Source organism: Aythya marila (genome assembly GCF_965140915.1).
Source record: "Aythya marila genome assembly, chromosome: 1".
Lineage (NCBI taxonomy): Eukaryota > Metazoa > Chordata > Aves > Anseriformes > Anatidae > Aythya > Aythya marila.
The window spans coordinates 19,117,000-19,138,996 of NC_139042.1; the positions used below are offsets into that span (position 1 = coordinate 19,117,000).

General features: G+C 39.0%; 1 protein-coding gene across 3 annotated transcripts in view; it reads right to left on the bottom strand.

The window, feature by feature from the left end:
- Positions 1 to 246: 246 nt before the first annotated feature.
- Positions 247 to 21,997, bottom strand: part of MICU2 (mitochondrial calcium uptake 2) — a 153,364-nt gene continuing 131,613 nt past the window's right edge. For all 3 annotated transcript variants that reach the window (XM_082776604.1, XM_082776605.1, XM_082776606.1), the window contains 5 exons: positions 15,599 to 15,696; positions 7,226 to 7,397; positions 6,823 to 6,931; positions 3,804 to 3,961; positions 247 to 3,489 (listed from right to left, as the gene is read on the bottom strand). In XM_082776604.1, the coding sequence (XP_082632730.1) occupies positions 3,385 to 3,489; positions 3,804 to 3,961; positions 6,823 to 6,931; positions 7,226 to 7,397; positions 15,599 to 15,696 (642 nt within the window). In that variant the 3' untranslated portion in view covers positions 247 to 3,384. The remainder of the gene's footprint in view (positions 3,490 to 3,803; positions 3,962 to 6,822; positions 6,932 to 7,225; positions 7,398 to 15,598; positions 15,697 to 21,997) is intronic.

The following is a 21,997-nucleotide window of genomic DNA, read 5'->3' on the forward strand; positions in this document are numbered from 1 at the left end:
AACAACAACGGAGTTCAGATCAAAAACCAAAATTGATTTCTAGAAAGAGCCAGTGAGTTTCTCTTAGTTCTATTATACCACACTGCATTTCTGCCTGTGCTTTGTTTTAACAATGAAGAATTAGTGGTCTTAATAGGAATTATCTTAAATTAAACTAACTGAAAGAAATGTAAAAAGTGTTGTTATAGCAATACAACTAAAATTCTGTAAATGACTTGTACTCACCCTTGTGTTTCTTTTTAAAAAATAGTTTAATCAATTTTTGAGACCTCCACAATATGTAATTATACATTTTTATTCCAAACAACACTCATAAGCAACAGCGGAGGTTTTTTTTTTTTTTAACATCTGATTTTATTTCATTTTTCTATATATTTCTGTTCAGAGGAAAGCTTAAAAAACGTCATAATCGATACATTTAACTGACATATTGGCAGTAGGCATAAACATTTAAAGAAATGGTGTTGAGCAATGTTGACAGACAGCTTGCAAATACCATACAGTTACTACAAGGAACTAAAAATAAGTTAAAACTATGATGGAGTCCTTAAGAGACAAGATCAATCTGAACACTTATGTAAACAGCTCTTTGAGTCTAAGATATTTTATCTGAGAAATTAGTTTAAGACTGTTTTGCAAATCTTTTTAGTGAAGACAAACAGAAATAGACTACAAATTAAACACAGAGCCTCATTCTCCCAAGGACAAGTCTTCCCTGGCTTTCAGAGGAATTCCTTCCTGGCTGTACTTTCAGAGTAGAAAATGTTTCTTAACTGTATTTTAATTCCTAATCAATTATCCCATTTCTTATTTTACTATAGACACAAAGTTCATTTTAAAATAATCAGATCTGTTTTCTTTTCCCTCTGAACTTAACACCAGATCTTTTGCTAAGAAATAAAAGTTGAAATCCATTTTTAGTAACCTGCTGCCAAAAGCAGCTATCGCTGATTGCATGAACCCAGATACAAATGAGCAACGAGGCATTAAACTTCTAGATACACTAAAGCTAGATGGATTGATTTTTCCAACAGAAAACCAAACAGCTTGTAGGAAGCATGTCACTGATAAACAAAAGAAACCACAAAAGCAATAAAGAACATCATAAACCCATTAACAATTCACAGAATAATATGCTAGAGAATAATCTGCATTCCAAACAAAAAAATATTTGCCAAAATATTAACAGCAACAAGTAAAAGGCAGCTTTGCATTAAAGCCAGAGCTGGAAAAAAGCCCACGTTGGATGAGCACGTAGCTTGTGTGACACATAAGTATCTTGCTTGATTGTGTCTTTTTTTACTTTATTTTTTATTTGGTGATGTGAAACTGGCTGTGGTACTTCCATGCCAGCCCCACGGCCCCACCTTTGCCCCTGGTTTCTCTCTCTTACTCATAGCTCCCATCACCAGAAGAGACAAGCAGCTTCCAACAGCACAAAGTGAAAACAGCTGCCTCACTTCTTGTTGCCCACAGAGCAGGTCCATCAATTCGGTCTAAGGGGGAGAGGCAGAGGCTTTTATTGCATTTTATTTCATCCTGACGGTTTCCTGAGGGAAGCAAAGGTATCCCTGGCAGTCATTGGTACCTGATTTTCTAGACAGGTCTCATGACACTTACAAAGGCATGCTCCTGTTCTGGAGGATGACTCGGGGTACGCATCCAGAGATCACACAAGTGGAAGCATTTTCTCTTCGACACAGTTTAAGTTAAAGCTCCAAGTTAAAGCTGCACAGGGAAGAGCAGCGGGCAGTCACACGTTGCTGCTTTGCTTACTTCTTGGTCAACCTCTCTAGAAAAACTGCTGTGCTGAGGCTTAGGAGGACTCTTCCTTAGCACAAGCTTGCCTGGTGTCTACTGGCATACCAAAAGCATTATCTGTAATCTCAGTACTCCTTACGTGGGATCTTTATGGCTTCCTAATGCAATCTCTCTTGCCCCCCAGCTGAATGAGGGCTGTTCTGGTATCTATCTATCATGGAAGGTTCCCCTCTTCTCAAGGTTCCCCCCACCAAAACCCAAACAAATTACAACAAAACACCTCCTATCAAACTTATATACATTTCTGAGAATCACACAGCTAGTGTCAGTCTTAAAAGGAGTGGATACTTCCTCATGCAGTGGTGAGATGGTTGTTTTTCTTGAGACATTTACTCAGTCCATCTTTTGAGCCCGTTATCTCAAACCTGTCCTGAAAGGTCAACCTTTCACCTCACCCCAGCTGAGGCAAATCAGACAGCTGCGGGGGGCAAAGAGGAAGAACCTTGACAGCTTTGTAAGTCCATCTCCTACATGCACTGTCCAAACAGGAAGACTGATCTGGATCTGGGACTAGAGGCTCCTGAGGTTGGAAGAAAAACAGACATATCATGCACATCTGTGTATACAGAGATGCACATGATGTTACAGTTGAAAAACATTCATCTTTAATTAGTGAACATTAATTTTGATCTATTCCTTGTTTTACCATTTAAGATCTTACGACTAGCTTTGCATTTGAAGTAATGAACATTTTTATTTACCTTTTTGACTTATTTTTCCCCCAGCACTTGCTTATTACACCCTTGCGTTCCTGAGATACTGCAGCATTCCCTGTCACAACCTTTACTGAGACAAAGTAAATATTTATTACACATTTACCTTCTGCAATACAGTTAAAGCAAAACAGTTATGGGTCAAATTGTAGCTACCACTGTTTGTGACAGAACCAGGATTTTTGCTTCTCATTTATCCTATTAGTTGAAGAGGTCTGAGAGACTCAATGCACATTCATAGATCAATGTATAACTTTTAAAGCCTGTATCAGCAGTCTTGTATTTCCAGTTTAATGGTATCATCATGAAGGTAGACATCCACACAGGACCTGGCGGAACCATCCACCAGGAACTAGCACACAAGCAGTCCATGGTAATGAAAGCACAAGCCATACTAATTTTCCTTTTTGATTTAGGATTACTTGATTTGCATGGACTCTAGAAGTGGTTTTGCCTTTTGGACCTCTGTCCTTGCCAGGGAAAGAACTGCCGTGTTAGTGGCTGACTGAGATGGTGACCGCTCTTCCAGCAGGAGACAACAATGCTGTGATGTTCCTGCCAGTGGCCATTTAAAATCCTGCGCATCCCATATGGTACGGTGCAGGGTCAGACTCCACAAGGGAGCAAACAACACTATTCCCTGGAGCAAGAGTGTAAGAGGTCAAACGTGATAACAGTTCTGTAAACCAAACTGATTGCACTAGAACAATATAAAATCATTGCATTAGAAATTGGGTTAAAGTTTAGCTATAGTAAAAAAGAGTATTTTTGATTCAACTATTATGTAAACAGGACAGACAAAAAAACACCCTAAGTAACAACATTTATAGCAAAAGAACAATGGACTCTTTTAAAAAGGACTTTTCCCAGTTTGCTTCCACAATTCCTTTGCTCCTTTAATGCTTTCTCTTTTCACACACTTCCAGTAACCTTGAATTCCTTGCTGTTGTGGTACCTGTTAATAAAGTTAGAGCACGTTTAGCATTTACACAAAAAAGACACTTATTCACAGACTGTGTAAATACATGTATAATATGTAAAGCAATGCTGCTGCTCCCATAGTTCACATGTATCATAACAAGTCTTGATGGCAGCAGTTCTCCCAGATTCATAACCAGTAAGGAGTCTTCAGTTTAAAACATAATTCCTTTCCATTAACTATCTTTACTTGTGTTTCTATAAAGTGTTAACAAGAAAGTTGTAACAATAATCTTTGGTATTCATAAACAAGTATGTAATGGGGAATAATAGATGATGTTGGCTTTTTACCCTCAAACCTCGATGAATTCGGTTCTTCAGGACTCCAAGAAACTCGCTGTGGCTGAGGCAGTCATCTCCATCCAGATCAAAAATCTTGAAGATGGTATCCAGAACGTTATCTGAGAGCTCCTGTCCTGTTGCCACCTTCACTGCCCTCTTGAACTCAGCTAGTAAAGACATAATATTACATCACAGGTGACTGAACTTGAAAAGACATTGCAAAGCACATAAATTGCAGGATTCTGCACAATTTACAATGTCTTCTGGATATTTTAACTGGAGAATTTGGGATGTGTGAATTAGTGGACTATATTAGGAAATCTCAGTTCATGCATTCTTGAGCTTACTTCGTCTTTTCTCAATCCTTAGTAACTGCATTATAAACTTTTGAGATGCAGTACTTGTCAAGTAGTTTCCTTTTCCTTTTCCTTTTCCTTTTCCTTTTCCTTTTCCTTTTCCTTTTCCTTTTCCTTTTCCTTTTCCTTTTCCTTTTCCTTTTCCTTTTCCTTTTCTTTTCTTTTCCTTTTTCTTTTTCTTTTCTGTTTTTGTTTTCTATTTCATTTTCTTTATTTCCTTTTATTATTATTATTTTTTAATTTCATTTTCTTTTTTTTAAATTTTTCTTTCTTTTTTCTGGAAGTAGCTCAATGCTGAAAACTTACACACTTTTGGATGACACCTGTGTATATAGATAAGTGTTTTCCTCGCTACAGTCCCACAAAGAATACTATCACTTTATCTCAAACCAATTAATTACATAAGAAAACTCTTTTTCTCAGAGAACAGTACTTCACAATATACTCCACCTCAACCAACAATCCCCTCAGGAACTCTGTAGGAACACCCACCATCAAATACTTAACATATTCTTTACACCACATGACTTTATACACCTGTAACTCTATTACTATTTTTTTTTGAGAGTTACTAAGACATAGGCTACCTTCACTTCAATTATAATAGAAGAGTTTTTGAGGACTGAGGGCAGAAAAAACTGTCATACCTCTCTGGAGACCTACTTTCCTCTTCATCTTTTTGGCCTCTCTTTACACTACATCAAGTATACTATAGTAATATCTAGTATTCCTACTTTTGGTCTTGTGGTATAAAGATTCGGAATTTTGACTCATGTAAAACAAGAAAATGTGTTGGGGTTGCCATAAAACAGACGATAGCAAGAGTGAAAGGTTATTGTTTATTACAGCAACCACAACCACACCTCATGAAGTGGATGCATTTTTTGAAGGCATCACAGATGTGTGAATTTCAAGGAGGAACTGGAGGTTACTTCAGTATAGTGGTATTGTAGATCATTACAGCAAATTTTCCCACTAAATGATAAATATAGTAATATTGTGGTTCTCCTTTCATAGATAAATGTTGTTTATAAATAATGGCACAAATATGATTAGTTCTGAAGCTTACTAGAGGAAAGACCACTTTTGACTCATCTCTCATCTTTACCTCTGAACAATTTCTCTGTTAATGCAGTTGATTCATTTACTTTTGGTTTAAATATAATTAAGTTGAAAATCTGTCTGTAAAAGGATATACCACGATTTAAAAAGAACATGAAATATGTTATGCTTATAGTAGAGTCTTAATTTTGTCTTTAAAAATGTATTAACTGTTTCAGCTCTTTATGCTAAATATAAATCAGGTGGCATTGCAATTTTTGAACAGAACTTGAAGAAAAGGAGATGGATCTTCTGAAATGTTGGAGCATTATAATCTTCAAACCAAGAAAGGTAATCTTATCAGAGAGAAAAGATGAGCTACAAACTTGGAAGAAAAAAATATCTAGAATAAATGGGAGGACCAAGGGACTGATATATTTAGATAAATATTCATATGTGTGTGAATAAACACATGTACACACATGCAAAATAAGAATTAGTAAGTAAGATTTAGGAAAGGATAAAACATGTATACATGTAACATCCATGAGTTACCTCAGACACTGTTTTCCATCACAGTATGGCTCACTGCATAAAGAAATTCACAGTTGCCTGCAGGTTGGGAATCAGCTTTTACAGAGAAACATGGCCAGAGTGAACATCACCTATTGGCCTCATCATCCTTTGGCACGTAAAGATGTGATACTTAATACAGAAGTGAGCTGAACTCTCACTTTTGACAATTATCTCACTATTAATTCATCCTCTTTCTTCTCCGCTCTTTGTACATCTTGCCCAAATAAAATCTGTCTCCTTCCAGACAAGGAGACAAAACCAAACTGACAACCCCGAGAGAGAACGGCCATGAACACAGTTGGGAACTGGGGCACCTGAAGAAAGAAGTGAAGCTGAGGGAGCTGAGGAGAACAGAAGTGCACAGGGGAATCTAGCTGCAGCCTTCAACTACGTAAAAGGGGTTATGGAGAAGTCAGAGCCATGCTCTTCTCCAGGGTGCATGGAGGTAAGGCACAGTCACTGTAAACTGCAGCAAGGGAAGACATCTTCATGACAGTTAAGCACTTGAACAGGCTGCCTAGAGAGGCTGTGGAAACCAAACCCTTCCTGAAGGCTGGATTAGCTAGTGATGAAAGTTACGACCTGTAAAACCCCCCAGTTTTTGCCTTTTTTGGCTTAAACAATCTTCGTGCTTCCCTCTTGAGAATACTGATTTTTCTTCCTGTCTTATCACATCACTCTCACCTTTTTCAAGTGAGCCAATCAAATATTTATTTCAACGGATGTTAATGTCTCATCAACTTTCCTCAGGAAGTTTTCAAGTTACTATTTTCAAATAGCTTAAGAGAGCTGTCTTTCAAGTACAACAAGCAGGAAACAATCTCAGAATTGTAACGAAAAGCACATGTATTTGAATGAAAATTTTGTTGCATTGCTCCTAATTTCTATTATGTGGGAAAGAAGCAACTTCCCCAAATCTTTGTTTTAAAAAAACAGTTTACTACGTTGTTTGTTTTTCTTGTCTTGATTACACAGCACTACACAAGCACATGGAGAAGGCAGACAGTAGGCTGAAATAAATGAAGCATGGCAAGGTGAAGCTGAGTAGCACTTACCCCGTTTAACAGGACGATTGGCTACAGTAAACATCTGCATGGCAATAGAAAAGTCTTCCAGGTTGTTTGTAAACTTGCAAAAAGTCTTGAATTCTTCCAAACTGATATTCTAGAGAATCAAAGAATCCATTTGATATATATAGAATAATACATTCAACTCCCAGTAAATCTATTTCCTTAAATTTGGTGGGACCTATTATTTAGTTGTGATTACTTACTCAGTGCCAATATTCACATTTCTCAGTTGGTAAATTGTCATTGTTCTTATTTGCATAAAATTCAGAAGCTGTTATAATTCATTTGGAAACTAATTATATTTTCAGATACTTGTATTCAAATGAAAACCTGTACACGCAAATGAGGAAGCAAAACAAAGGATACAAAGGATAGTGTATGTACCAACCTCTCCTGCCTCAAATCTGTCCTTCACATTCTGCCAGTAAATTTCGTTGTTTTCCTCATCAGTGAAGTACAGCAACCACTCTGCAAAGTCCTCTTTTCTCATGACGTCCAAACCCTTGGAAAACTGTATGAATTCCATTTCTTGCACTTCTGTTTGCAGATTTTCCATGAACCTAAGCGTGAACAAATTTTACCCAGCAGTTAATAACAGCATCATTGTATCACTACAACTACACTAAATGCATTAGACTAACTCCTGGGAGGAGGAGTAGACTAACTCCTAACCACAGATACTATCGAAATTGTTGTTTAAAATACTTTTGGTTTGATTGCACCTGTCTGTGGGTGCAGATTTGCTCCCACTGCTGCATTTCAGTAACGACACCAGCAGGGTGCTCCCTAAGCCTGCGTACAGAGACTTCTGCTGCTACAATAATGTACAGATAAAACAGTTTAGACATGAGAGAGAAATGTTTGAAAATGTGCAGATAATTAGATAAAATGATCGATGAGGCAGTATCATAAAGAATGAGTGAAAAAGGACATGGTAGCTAAAGGCCTGACACGGGATTTATGAAAATTCATATTAATGAGAGAGGAATGACAAGGTTGGAAAGTGCCTAGAAAGAAGAGGCCCCAGTAATCACAGAGGTGAAAGAGAAGAGGAAACTTGAAATCATCACTATGGGAAAAGATGACTAAAAGCCTCACAGACTGCAAAGCCTCAAACTGCAAAACGGGGTTTGGCAACTCAGTTCTGCACTCCTGAGAGAACGGATTAGTGAGGATTACAGATGGCATGTTGAGGGTTTGGAACAGCACAGAAAATGATGTTGCAGGTAAGGGAAGGTAGGAAGAGAGCTGTCTAAGAAAGGATGGTGTGAACGTTAGGGGTTTTAGGAACCACCCATTCTTCTAGGGAGAATAAGAAAAACCACACACGAAACGAGTAACAACATGCAGGTACAGAGCTGGAACTGTATGGCTTAGAGTTTCCCCAGTTTGCTCTGTGTGGCCATTATCATTTCTTCTGGCCTCATGTGAATTTTGAGAAGGAAAAAAACAATGGTGTGTGAGCCATTTAAAGATGGGGCTATGTACAAACAAATCTTTTTTTTTTTTTTTTTTTTTTTTTAGTGAACATAAAAGTTAAAAACACAACCATGCTTGCCAGAATCCTTTCATTACATCAAAAGAACTCTGCTTTATTGAGTTGCAAAAATTACTGACAGGGGGGAATGAAATACTTCTATATTGGGACAAAGCAATTAGTTGGAGAAGAGGACAGCCAAGGGTCTGTGTAGCAAAGAGCAGTAGAGGCTCATTTGCTCATCAGTTTGTATGGCCTCACTGGATTTGAATTCTTTTCCCTGAAATTAAGGCATTTTAGCCTGCACAGCTATCTTTAGTTCTTTAATGAGATCACTCGGACAATTAGTAGCTCGAAGCTCTGTGAAGTCTATAAGGGTTTAGCTGAGGACGGCTCCTCATAATCTCTCTCTTGTATTTTCTTCTCTGATAATTAGAGCTGCACATGCAAATAAAGGGCCAACAAGTGCTTCACTGCTCTGGACATGCAGGTAAGTGAAAGCCTGACACTGGAAGTGAATTTAAGATTCAGGCTGTTGTCTTACGGACCATCAGGAGCTCACTTGCAGCTCGCAAACCTGAGCTGGCCCAGCGCAGGCTGGCAACAGCAGTCCTGTCCCACCACCTGGAGGAAGGTTGTAGGGCTGCTTGTAGGGCTCTGTGTGTGCCCTCGGTGTGCAGGATGGGCTGGTGGAGGAGTGACAGCATGAGCAGCAGAAGGTTTTTTTTGGCTGGGGGAACTCAGAGCACCATGGCCTCAACAGCCTTTCAGAAACTGGCTGCTCTCTGCTTTGAAGACCCCGATCCTCAGACCACTTCTTTTAACCCCCTGTACCTGCTCGTGCTGACCAGGTAAGTGGGACAGGGGCCTCCCCGATGTGCAGGCAGGGCCTGCTGTAGAGAAGCCATGGAGTCGCTCCAACAGAGACTGACTTTGCTGCCTCCTGGGAGTGTCCACCAGAAGTGAGAGTGGATAGTATCTGGGACGTGTGGCTTCTGCTTGGCTGGAAGCCACTGCAGAGGCCATGCAGAACAATACCTGCATCTCTGACTGTTGCCTCCATACCATGTAACATCCAGTCTCAGGGAGGAGAAGCGGCTGAAATTGAGGTCACTTTCAGAAATATGGTGAAGATATGGATATAGGGAAACAAGATAATGTTCATTTTAGTGTTTTATTTTCTTGTCTTTTACTCTGTGAAACGTCGACAAAACTTGTGACAGGCATAAGGTCTATTCTTAAAAGTATAAGGTATTTACCTTGGGGAGCTAACTCTTGGTCACTAGCTGTTCTGGTCAGTTGCTGCAAGTGATGACCAACTATACATTCTTCCATCTTTCCTGAATATTGTATTTGCAGGTTCTACTTAAAGACAAAGCCCTCAGTGACCCACCCTCTGGCCATTCCCTGTCAAGGTAGGACAGCTGAAAGACCAAGTGTTCCTACACATCGAGGAGGGAGCTGGTGGCCCACGTAGCCACACACACTGGCAAGCTTGCTTCTGAACCCTCTTCTAGTCTGACAGAGAGTGAGGTACTGTATCTTCCTGTCTCACTGTGGGTTTTCCATTGCCTTTTCTCAGGCCTGGGTCCTTGCTCTCTCCGGTTGCTTCCAAGCAATGTTATTGCACACCAACTGTTGCACAACAGCCGTGCACCTTCCTGCACCACTCAGAGGGGAGCAGGAATTACTTCTTTAGGTATGAAAAAAATTAATGGGTATTTCATTTCAACTTGTAGGCTTGCTCCTGGCAAGCTGGAGTGGGAAGATTTCCTGCTGTACCAAATGCTACTCGGAGCAGCAGCTGAAATGTGTAATTTAAAATTTAAACGTGATCGCCTCCCATATTACAAAAATTAAAATACCGTGAATCATCACATCAGTATTCTAGGTCACTCTTATTCCCAGATGTGAGAGTTAAAAATCCTAATGAGTTTTTTAAAGAGAAAGTTATTAAAATTTATTAAAAATAACTTTCTGGTTAGGAAGTAAAACCTGATACTTATATGCCAAGACACCACTAGGGATACTTGCTTTTTTATCTTCTGAATCATGGTGTGGTGAGTTTCAGCTAGAAATTCCTTCAAAATTTCTTCAGATATTGGGAAGAACAAGCATATTGATGAAATTCTTGCTTTCCTAAAGTCAGTAGCTGTGTACTTTGAAGAAAGACAGAAAAGGATGCTGATCTTAGATGTGCTCTTCAACTCAAGAATAACTACACTGGAAATACTCTTACACTGCAGTAGTTTGAAAATAAAAGCAAGTCCTGTTTCTAAATAATGAAAAGGTAAATCATAAATTTTTAAGATGAGGAAAAGGCTGGGAACAGACAGTACTTTCTTTATGACAGGCTGTTTTATCCACACTCTCTGAAACACCCACGTTGAAGGCCAATGGCCAAATTTGTTATCGTGTTGCAACAGCATCCAGAAACCTTATCAGCATTTAGCCCACATTCTGTAACGTGGATCTATAGAAAGAGGGAGTCTCTCAAGACTTTGGCAACTCAGCCTTAACAGAAGTGAAAATGTAATAAAAGTGGGGAGACCTCAAGAATGCAGCTATTCTCCCTCCAACCTGAGATGTTACAATGAAGTACTGGCTTCCTTATGGCACACGAAGTAGTGGAATGAAAAGCGTAAGGAAAGGTTAGGGAAAGTTTTCCTTCCTATACCTCTGAATCTGAGTTGAAAGTCTGTACAGAGCTTCAGTTCTCTAACACAGAACTGACCAGTGCTTGTGGCACTGCTTTGTAGGATTGAAACTTGACAACAAAGATAGAGGTGAGTACGCCACCCCAGCATCTATACTCTGCTTTGGCTCCTCTTCAGACACTGGAGTCCTGTTGGAGGCTTGATAACCCTCTCTGCAATAAAGGACTGCTACAAGCAGCTGCAAGGTTGCCTTTTTTGCAAATACACATTTTCCAGAACAGAATATGGGAAATCTAATAAGGGCTTGACCATTAACCTTCACAGAATATTTAAATACACACTTGTAAATTCAGCTTTGCAAGAGGTAAGACAGTTAATCAATCTCACCATTTTCAGAGTTACAGGCAAGACACCCTTTGATTTAGTGTTCTCGGTGTTTCCAAATCAAACATAACAAAACTACTCACTTTCATTTAGAAGCACTCTGTAGAAGCTAATCAAGCAATTTGTTTGATAAGTATATAGGAATGGAAGAAACAGATTCTTCTCAGCTTTATTACTAAATATTTTGGAAATGTTCAGATTCAGCTGTGATAGGAATATACAACCAGAAAGCCAGATTTTGTTCTAATCTCTTCCCCTTTCTCACTGTCTGATTCTAGTTGTATGACATGTAATCTCTACGTGGATTAGGGGCCTATAGCTATACATATACACATAGATACAAGCACAGGTACCGAGACAAATAAAGAGACAATGATAATTGTATTTTTTGTTAAAGCACTTCCAAATCCATAGATGAAAATCATTGGAATGTGCACACTATCACCACAGCAAAAGCTCCACTGGTTGATGATGCTACTTGCAAGATTCTGCCTCTATGCATTGGCACAAACAAATTCCAGCCCTAGCAGTGTGGTTCAGTCTAGATCATTCTGGTTTTTTAAATGAAGGGTTTCAAATGAAATGTACAAAGGAATTTCAAAGCACTGAAAGAAAGAGAAACAGGACAGGTGAGGGAAAGGCATGTTCTCTGCATGGTTGTACAAACAGTGACTTTTGGGCTACAGAACAAAGTAAAGAAGAAACAATGATTAAAGAACATTTCTAGTGCAAAATTCTGTTATTTGATGAGCAACAAATCAGGTAAGAAAATGACATGAGGTGGATTTAAAACATTAATTTTCCTTATATGACTTTGATAATTATTTAACTGTACTGAAAAGCAGTTTTTCAAAAGCCACTCCAAAAAAAGAACCAAAAATCAAAAAACCTACCCCACCCCCAAGCCCTGATTAGAACAATTTTGAATAATCTTTCCATACTCTCTCCTCTTTTTCTTTTCTTCCTTAAAGGAGATTGTGAGAGATTTAAGCTTGCTTGGGGACAGATTACAGGAAAAAATCATAGCAGTCATAAACTATTTAGGGAGTGAATTACTGTCTCCTCTTTTATTTGGGATTAGACATACTTAAATAAGATGAGTAGGGGACTTTTTCAGAAAAAAAAAAGAACAAAAACAAAACACAGTGGCTGTCAAGAAGAAATACTTGCTAGACCTAGAAAAAGTAAATAATTTTCTTCTCAAAATAAAAAACAATACATACAATATAGCTGGAATTTAAAGGACAAGTGAAACATTTTTGAAAGGAAAAGATTGAAAATTATTTCTGTCTCAAAACCCCACTATGACTGTGCTCTGTACAATAGCGAGAAAAGAGCTTGACTGGTATCACAAAGTATGTAAGCAAAGATTACTTTTTTACTTCCGCGCTCATAGCAGCCCAAGAAAAGTTGAAAAATGATCTGATATTATTTCATGGTCTCATTATGTCCAGTATAAAAGGAGTTTGAGGACTGTCCTTGGGTGTATCCCCTAACTATGATTTCCAAAGAATCATGTACCAGCTGGATGTAGAAGGCATTGTAGATGAGATGTAGAAGGCATTGTTAACCATTTTCTCCCTCTATAATCAATGTGCCTCCCGTATTTGGAGCTTTGACATGGAAGGCACAAGAGCTGGCTTGCTTCACTGCCTGAAGATGCAGACAGTTTCCATTTTCTTTGTGCCATTTGAGTACAAAGAAAGGAGAACAAGGCAAATTAACTACACTGATATATTGGCTGTCGCTGTCCAACATTTTTTAAATGTTTGAACTGTGGGCTGAAAGGGTTGGACATCTTGGTGAAAGTGTAGATACAGATGGTTGCACACTTACAAAAGGATTTATTTTTTAAGTCAGCCAAACTGAATAGAGAGCGTGAGGAATATACACGTAAGTAATGAGGTGAGAACACTACTCTCAGCTTTCTGAATTCCTGTGTAAGTACAGTGAAATTTTACAAAGAGAGCATTCCTGCTTTTTTTTTTTTGCTTTTTATTTCCACCCAAGTTTCAAACCTGTGTGACTCTACAGTTCTGCAATGTCTGTGTATTTAACTAATGTGACAAGTTTTAGTGTGTCCTAATCAAATCTAATCACCCCTACTTTCTACTAGGTACTGCACTGATCAATGGAAAAGCTTTCTAGGCAAGAACTTGGAAAATGATAAAAGCATTTACCATCGTTATTTTCTGCTTTTGACAATGATCTATGTCTGTACAGCTCATCAGTCATCTCTTGTAAAAACAGTGTGGCACTTTGATCAAACAGCCAACAATAGCTTCCCGCGTAAGGTAAAATGTTATGAGAGGCCATCAGATAGAAATCACTTTTTCTCTGAACAATAGGAACCTAGAAAAGATGTGCTTGATTTACTTGCAAATAAAATCATGTGAAAAGTGATATCTTCACACAGGTTAAAAAGACACTGATCCTTTTATTCACCTTTCTGTGTGTTAAACAAACTTCACTGTCATGTTGCAACTGAGATGGAGTGTCTATGCAGTGATAAAGAGGCACATTCCAACTCTATGAAAAAATAACTGCCACTGTTGAAAAATTACCTGCATTAAACCTTACACTTATCCCACAGATTTTAAGAGCAAGATGTGGGAGTTTGATTTTGATTACAGGCCTCTATCTGTGTGGTAGGCAAAGGTCTTTAACCTACACGTTCTGAATGTACTAGGTACATAGTTTTATCAATGTAATGCCTCAGTGGGTCAGTGTAGGATTTTATCTAAAACCTGAGGCATTTCAGTTTACACTGTATATGCAAACACAACCTTTTACTGGTGCTCTCATCCTTTTGTTTCATTGAGAGGCTCTATGGTATTTATAGAGAAGGGAGCTGTAGGCATCTTGAACTTATTTTACTAAGATTCCTATGGAGTTGAGGCCTTCAAAAGAGAAAGGCTATTTATTTAAAGGCTGGTATGTGCCTGAGCCAGTGGAGTGGAACACTCTTTAGAGTTAGGAAAATTGTCACTCTTCCTTTTTCGCTCCGGTTTTCCCCAAACATTTATTGATTGCAAGAATATCATTTTTAGGAGGGATGATAAGGATTCCCCTGATTTTGAACAAAAATTCAAATCAACATTTATCACAGTTTATGTTCACAGTCTGTAAATGTCCAATTATTTTTGCAGAAAAGATAATACTAATGTAGATAATGTTCGCTTGATGTTTTGTTCAAGATGTGTGTCCAGATTCACAGAGGTATTTAGTCATTTAACTTGTATTTATCTCAAAGTGTGTATTTGGATTCTGGGCCCAAGTTCACATAGCAAGATGTGTCTTGAATTCATATTAAAAATAGCAATTGATCTCCCAAGTAACAAAGAGTTTTCACCAGTTGAGTTGTGATGCTGTGTAAGTGGTGGTCATCATTACTGATCAAAATAAACACTGGAAGAAGGATCTCCTTCAATTATAACGCTAACAGCTGATACCCAGAGGCATTTTCTAGTTGGAACCAACTACAGCAGAACTTTGTTCTCTGATGCAGACAAGTATTACAGCGTCTTTCTGACATGTGCATGGTGCATGAACTGTATGATTTCCTACTCCAGTCTTAAAACTTTCTCTGCAAAGCTTACAGTGAAATAGACTTGCATACAATGCTCTTTCCAGCACTAATGGACACTTGATATGCCACTGAAGTTTCAATCTGATGTTCTGTTTACCATCTGCCTTAATTCTGAGCTCTGATGTGTCACAAAGTACCTATCTGCATTATCCCCTTGCAAAAGTAGTTCAAAGGATGAGAAAAAAAGCGAAAGTTTCAACAAAAGTTGGAATTTGAAGCAAGCAGATAAATTGCCTGTATCGTCCCATGACAGCTGTAATGGGGTGGGGAACATCTCAACTTGGTAAAGTGTAATTGATTAGCAGAAACTTTTTTGGTGATGTGATCAAAAAGAAGTAAAATACAGATGAATCATACTGTCTTACACTATGCCATTGCAGAGCTGCCTAGAATGGTAGTCTCAACCCGAATGGCCTCCAGCCCCACTGCTGCTTTTGAGTACATCATGGTATTCAATTTCTCCTGCAGAGAGTTGATTCAAGGAGCTAAACCAGAAATTCAATCATGCAAAATCACGAATAGTCTCCTGATTGATTACCCGCTTAACTTTCTGATCCAACTCAGTGTGGGGTCAGATTAATGCCGGTGTTGGTGCAAAGTAAAGGGGTAGGAACAGGACTGGTTGCTGTTAGGTTGGCCTAGTTGAAAAAATACCTGAAAAACTCAGAATAGCGAAGTTTTTCCTTTCCTTCTTTTCCAAAGAAATGTACCAACAAGATGGTATTAACATCACAGCTTTCCAGTTCTGCTCCCTATAAAATAATAAAAAAAAAGTATGATTATTGCTATCTATTCACAATGAATCTGGAAATATTTATTTGAACTAGAATTTCACAAGAGATGCTTGTAATTGAATTACTGTTCCCAAAGCTATCACACAAGAATCTCAAAGCTGAATAATTCTTTAACATTAATTGGTAACACTGTGTATATGCACTACTTCTAAATATTCTGTATGAAAGCTGAGTACAATTTACAACCACCTTTGGTGTATTTTATTATTAGAACTGAGAATGTTGCTAGTTAAATCTTTAAAAGGCCTTATGCTTAGGTGAATAGGGGCTTTAAATAAAGTTAACATCTCTGTAAAAAAAGTTTTTAGTCAGGCATTTCTAATTTGTTACAGTCATCTAAAAACTATAAATAAAACTAGAAAAATACAAACTTTCACAGTATTCTATTATTATATGGTCTTAGAAGGCTTCTTGCCAATCTTTAGTGTTCTTCATTTTTTCTACATTTTCTAAATGTGATGAAGAGATTTCTGCAGAAAAAGGATGCACATTTTTTCAACTCAACAGCATCTTTAACAAGCCTAAAACCACACATAATGCTGGATTTCTGCTCTATTCTTCTTTCAGCACTAGCATACTGGCATTTCTTTGAACGCAACAAAACACTAAGCAACATGAAGAGAGATTTTTTTTTTTAAGTCCAGAGGGATTTCAACAAACTATTCTTATGACATCTAAATAGCCTCTGTGTCTTTTATCTGGTTGAAGAGGTAAGATGAAAGACAAGAGTCTATTCATAAGATTTAATACTAATGGTTATTTAGCTTTCAGCATCATCAATAACAAGTCCCATTAGCCCACTGCGTGTTTCATGCTTACTGCATATGTGACACAGTTATTTTATAGTTAAGAGGTAACATTCCTCATTTCGACTGCAAGCCACAATTCACTAAATGTCAGTGATACAAACTAAGTGTGAGGGAACACAGAAAAAAAACTTTTCAAGCCATATGCAAACTGCACTTACTGAACTTTATCATTTAACTGCAGGCAAAGAATATTTCAGTATCCATAAGGTCCATCCTTCTAAACTTTAATCACTTCAGATTACTGATCAGAAGACTGAAGCATAAATGTTCATATAGGCTCTCTTGAAAGTCAGAAGTCAACCTTTTGTGTATGCTTGTTTGCATGTCAAACCCTAACTATTAATGACAATGTAAAGTTTTCTAAGAAGAATCAGAGAAGAATCAATGTATTTCTCACTGCAGGGAGACTCTAATCTGCTTTTTGTGCATTTTTCTTATTTGTACAAAGAACACTTGAAAAATGCAAGGAATACATTTGCTGATGTAATTTTAAAAACTAAACTATCACATAATTTAATGCTTCCAATTTAATGACTCCATATTAAAATCAGTGTTGTGTTTTAAATGAGCTGAAAAACAATGTTTAAAATAACATTTTAAAAAGTAAAACTTGAACAGAAAAAGATTTTTCTTCTATTTGGCCTTTCTAGATACAAACTAGAAGAAGACATACAAACAATAGCTATCTCATCTTATCTAAGATGACAAAGCCTATCCCTGGATTTATAACAAATATGCACCTACTTGTTGGCTACCCTCTTTATCAGTTTAAATTCCAAAGTGGAATTGGCAGATGTCCAAACACTCTGTTAGTGAGAGCTCAATGTATTTTAAAACCAGAAACCAGTACATTTCTTTAAAACAGAATATGCAATACGAGACCAGAGAGGCTACAGCTTAAGGGTAAAATTTCAAAAAATTGCTTTTACTAGAGTTAATGCTATTAAATTAAAGTACATGTTAGTACATAATTCCTTTTTGTCCACAGAATCATTAGGAGCTTTTGCTACTGAAATCTATAAATTAGTACGAACATGACAAATCTTTGTTAGAAGATAATGAGAGCTCTATTAATATTTCCAACACCTCACCCTCCTGAGCTTAGGTAGAACAACAACTTACATTTGGAATGTCTCTTGGCAATCAGAATGAGATGATAACCTAATCTTGCAGCTGTAAAAAGGATCAGACTTTCAGTAGCTTTCGGTCATAGAACCACTATCTAAACTGAGTGAAAGTTTGTATTCTGCTGTGTCTGGTGGCTTCAGCCCTTAGAAGGTGCACTACAGCAACTTCTGGGGCTGTGTGCTTTACAGAAAGCTGAGGCACAGAGAGGAGAAGGGATGGTGGTGTTCTGACTCGCATCTTGATGCGAGCATGGAATGGGGCAGGGACATGTGTCTCAACTGGGGAGTTCAGACATGTTCCTGGGTCCACTGATTCAGACAGAGAATCCTGAAGACCAAGATCTGGTGCCACTCAAGTCTTTATTTTCTAATGAACACACATGTACATATTACAAACATGAGCCTATGTCCTTAGAGTAATTTTAACACCTTGTGTTAAAATTACAAAAGTACCACTAAATGATGAATTATGCAACTATTCCTTGTTAAATGAAATCAGACAACATGATCAGATATTTCCTTTTAATGTTACATAGACTGTTAACATAGAAACCTGATGCTGCAAACACTGAGTCACGGGAACAGACCTACCTAATCCTGTACCTCCCCACTGAGCTTTTGACATTTAGGACCTGATACTGCAGCAAGCAGCAACAAGTGCCACTGAGAAATGTATCACATAGTGAGACAGGATTTTCATAATAATGTACCTAACTGATTTTCAAAACTCATCTGAAATGTTAATAGACTTACTGTCTTTGGATTCTCACTACCTTTCATCGCAGAATTTGCTTGAGGCATGACTGGAAAGTATTCATCATGATTAAAATCTATAATATGTTCCTTGTTCTCTTACTTGCTTCCTGGGAGATGGCATTTTCTTTACAATATATTGCTTTAATAGAAAATGTAAAATAATACATAGTTTTTATTTTTTTTCTTTTGGTTAAGATAGATGGATAGATGGTGAGTAGATGTATGAAGAATAGAGGTAGTACTGAAAGTAGGGTCAAGGAGAACAATACATTAATTTCTATCTGCTAGGGATGACACAGATCTTTCTGAGGTTAAGACTAAATCCTTGCAATTTTTTTTGAGAGTGCATTTCTCTGAAATGTTACTTGTTTTTCATCTGCCAGGTCAGTTAATTCTTCATGGCAGGCTTCTATCCCTGGAGGTCATCTAGTCTTCATTCTAAGCAGCTTCCCCTCAAACATGACTCAAGACCATCAAGGTTTTCGTCATTCTGAGAGTCTACAAACTGTTGGGATATATATCCTGCAACTCTACAGTTATAAGAACTATAACTCAGTTGTGGGAAGTAGTTTTTAAAGATGCATCCATTATGATTAATCCTACCATGTTCAACCAGCCAGAAAAGTTGTAAACAGGCAAGCTAGTGAGACTGGGAGATCCAGATCTCCAAAAGCAGCCGTTTTTTTGGCAAAGCCCAGCCAGCCCAGCCAGGGCTCCAGAGTGAACAACATGTAATTTTAGAATGAATCAGCTTTAATCATGTAAATCCGTATTAAAGTTATGAATGTTTTGCAAGGCACTTTCTCACTGGGTAGGATTCGAGAAACACCAGGTCTGGTACAGACAGGCTAAGCTGTGCATTTCTTTTTCCTACTCAAGGTATAACAGACAGTATCTGATAAGAAATCCCAAGGAGCATTTTGTAAACAACAAACAATTTATATATAGCATTTGACAAGATTGAGCACTCCTACTGCCTGGGTGTTAGCTGCTCTTTAATGACAGATGATGCTATGGAGTGGCTATGCTGTACCATAATGGCTTGACCTAGGAGGAAAATGTAACTTTATGAGTGTCCCAGAATCATAGAATGGCTTGGGTTGGTAGGGACCTTAAAGATCATCTAACTTCAACCCCCCCTGCCATAGGCAGGGACACTTCCCACTAGATCAGGTTGGCCAAGGCCCCATCCAGCCTGGCCTTCAATACTTCCAGGGATGGGGCATCCACAGCTTCTCTGGGCAACCTGTTCCAGTGTCTCACTAACCTCACAGTGAAGAATTTCTACCTAATGTCTAATCTAAATATCCTCTTTTAGTTTAAGACTATCCCCCTTTGTCCTATTCTTTATCTACTCAAGTAAAGGGTCTCTCTCCAACGTTTTTATAAGACCCCTTTAAGTATTGAAAGGCCACAACAAGGTCTCCCAGAAGCCTTCTCTTTTCCAGACTTAACGTTCCCAGCTCTCTCAGCCTTTCTTCACAGGAGAGGTGCTCCAGCCCTCTGACCGTCTTTGCAGCCCTCCTCTGGAGCCACTCCAACAGCCCCACACCCTTCTGGTGCTGGGGGCCCCAGCCCTGGACGCAGCACTCCAGGTGGGGCCTCACCAGGGCAGAGCAGAGGGGCTCAATCCCCTCCCTCCACCTGCTGCCCACCCCTCTGTTGGTGCAGCCCAGGACGCAGTTGGCCTCTGGGCTGCAGGCACGCACTGCTGGCTTTTGTTGAGCTGTTCATCCACCAGATCCCCCAGGTTATTCTCTGCAGGGCTGCTCCCAATGAGTTCTTCTCCCAGTCTGTGCTCCTGTCTGGGATTGCCCTGGCCCAGGTGCAGCACCTTGCACTTGGACTTGTTGAACCTCATTAGGTTCACGTGGACCTACTTCTCCAGCCTGTCCAGGTCCCTTTGGATGGCCTCTCTTCCTTCTTTGGTACCAACCACACCACTCAGCTTGGTGTCATCTGAAAACTTGCTGAGGGTGCACTCAATCCCATCGTCTACGTCATTGATGAAGACATTGAAAAGTGCCAGTCCCAAGACAGACCCCTGAGGGACACCACTTGTCACTGGTTCTCTGCTTGCAGCACCCCACCCCAAGGCCTGCCTCTGTTCCTGAGGAAGTATGGAATAAAAAAGCTTTCCAGCTGGAGAGGATAAAGCTAATCTGGGAGCAGACACTGTGGGGACACTTTGTGACAAAAGTAGGAGTAGGTTCCAACTCAAGTTGTTGCCAGCAGGGTGAGAGGGACCCAACCTTGCTGAATCAGGCCTGACAGGTGCAATGGTGGCAGTGGGGGGAAGCAGCTTTGGTGTAAATTCCTCGCAGGAATTCAGGCCCTGCCTCCCTGTCATACCACGCTTTAAAAATATTAATTTCCATAAAAAGTAGAGAATTCATAATGAGGACCCCCCTCAGGAGGTATTAAGATCTGTGAAGCACGCTCTTTTGATTAATGTTAATTTGGCCTCTGAGGCAAAGCACGTGCGCTCCCAGCACGCCTGAAGCTCCCTGCTGTCTGTGCTGAAACAGATCCAGAGCTTGTCACCAACATCCCCACCCCGCTGTCCCAACCAGGTGTTCCACATTCGGGCCCCAAGTGCCAGTTGTCACAAAATGCCAACTAATCCTAATTACATGCAGCTTTTCCAGTTTGTTCCAATTAATTTTATAAGCAAATGCACTATGTAGTCATAAGAGCAGAGCAACCTTATTACCAAATTCTTACAACTTCTGATTCTAGGACTGCAGCTCTTATAGCTGTCAGGCCAGAGCCTGTGTCCTCCCTGGCTTGTGAGGAGCCCACATTGCTATCTAGCATCTCAAGCTCTGTAATTGAAAGGGCTTCAGATGAGGTTACACAGCAGAGACTAAAGGAGAAATGGAAAGCAGTGCTGCTGTGACCACAGCAGACTTCCAGATGAATTCCTCGTGGGAGAGACTTTCACTGTCCAGTCCCATGGTAATGTACTTGCACAACAGATGTCTAGAAAGATGGCAGAAAGGATGTTTATTCATCTCTCTTGAGGCTATACTGTCATCAAATCATGTGGAAAAATAAAATAATTTCCTTGCCCGTGAGCAATCCAGCAGCTTTTTAATAGCTGAATATTTTGATGCTGTACTGCTTGGATCTTTATGGGATTTACCTTCCTCGACAAGTTCCTTTAAAACATTCAGGATCAGAGCAACAATCCTCATTTTAATGTATCCAGAAGCTGTTCAACAGAATTCGGTGTTAATTGACTGATACAAAACATGCACGTGTATGTTGGAGAAGGCAGTCCAAGAAGAAATGTGCATTGCAAAGAAATGAAAGGTGGCAAGATTTATGATGCACTCTTTTGGGAGGGACAATAATTTTAGTCTTGGGCCACATCCTTGGAAAATTTCATGTGCTGCACAGATATGTGGTACCCCTGTTACAGAGTATTACTGCACTAGAAGACCATGGCTGTTAATCACCTTCTTCCTCCCTTTGGTTTAGTCAATCTTTAGTTATTCTGAGCCCAGGGCTTTGCAGACTTTGAAGCTATGGACAGAAAACTTTAAATTAATTAGAAATTCTAAG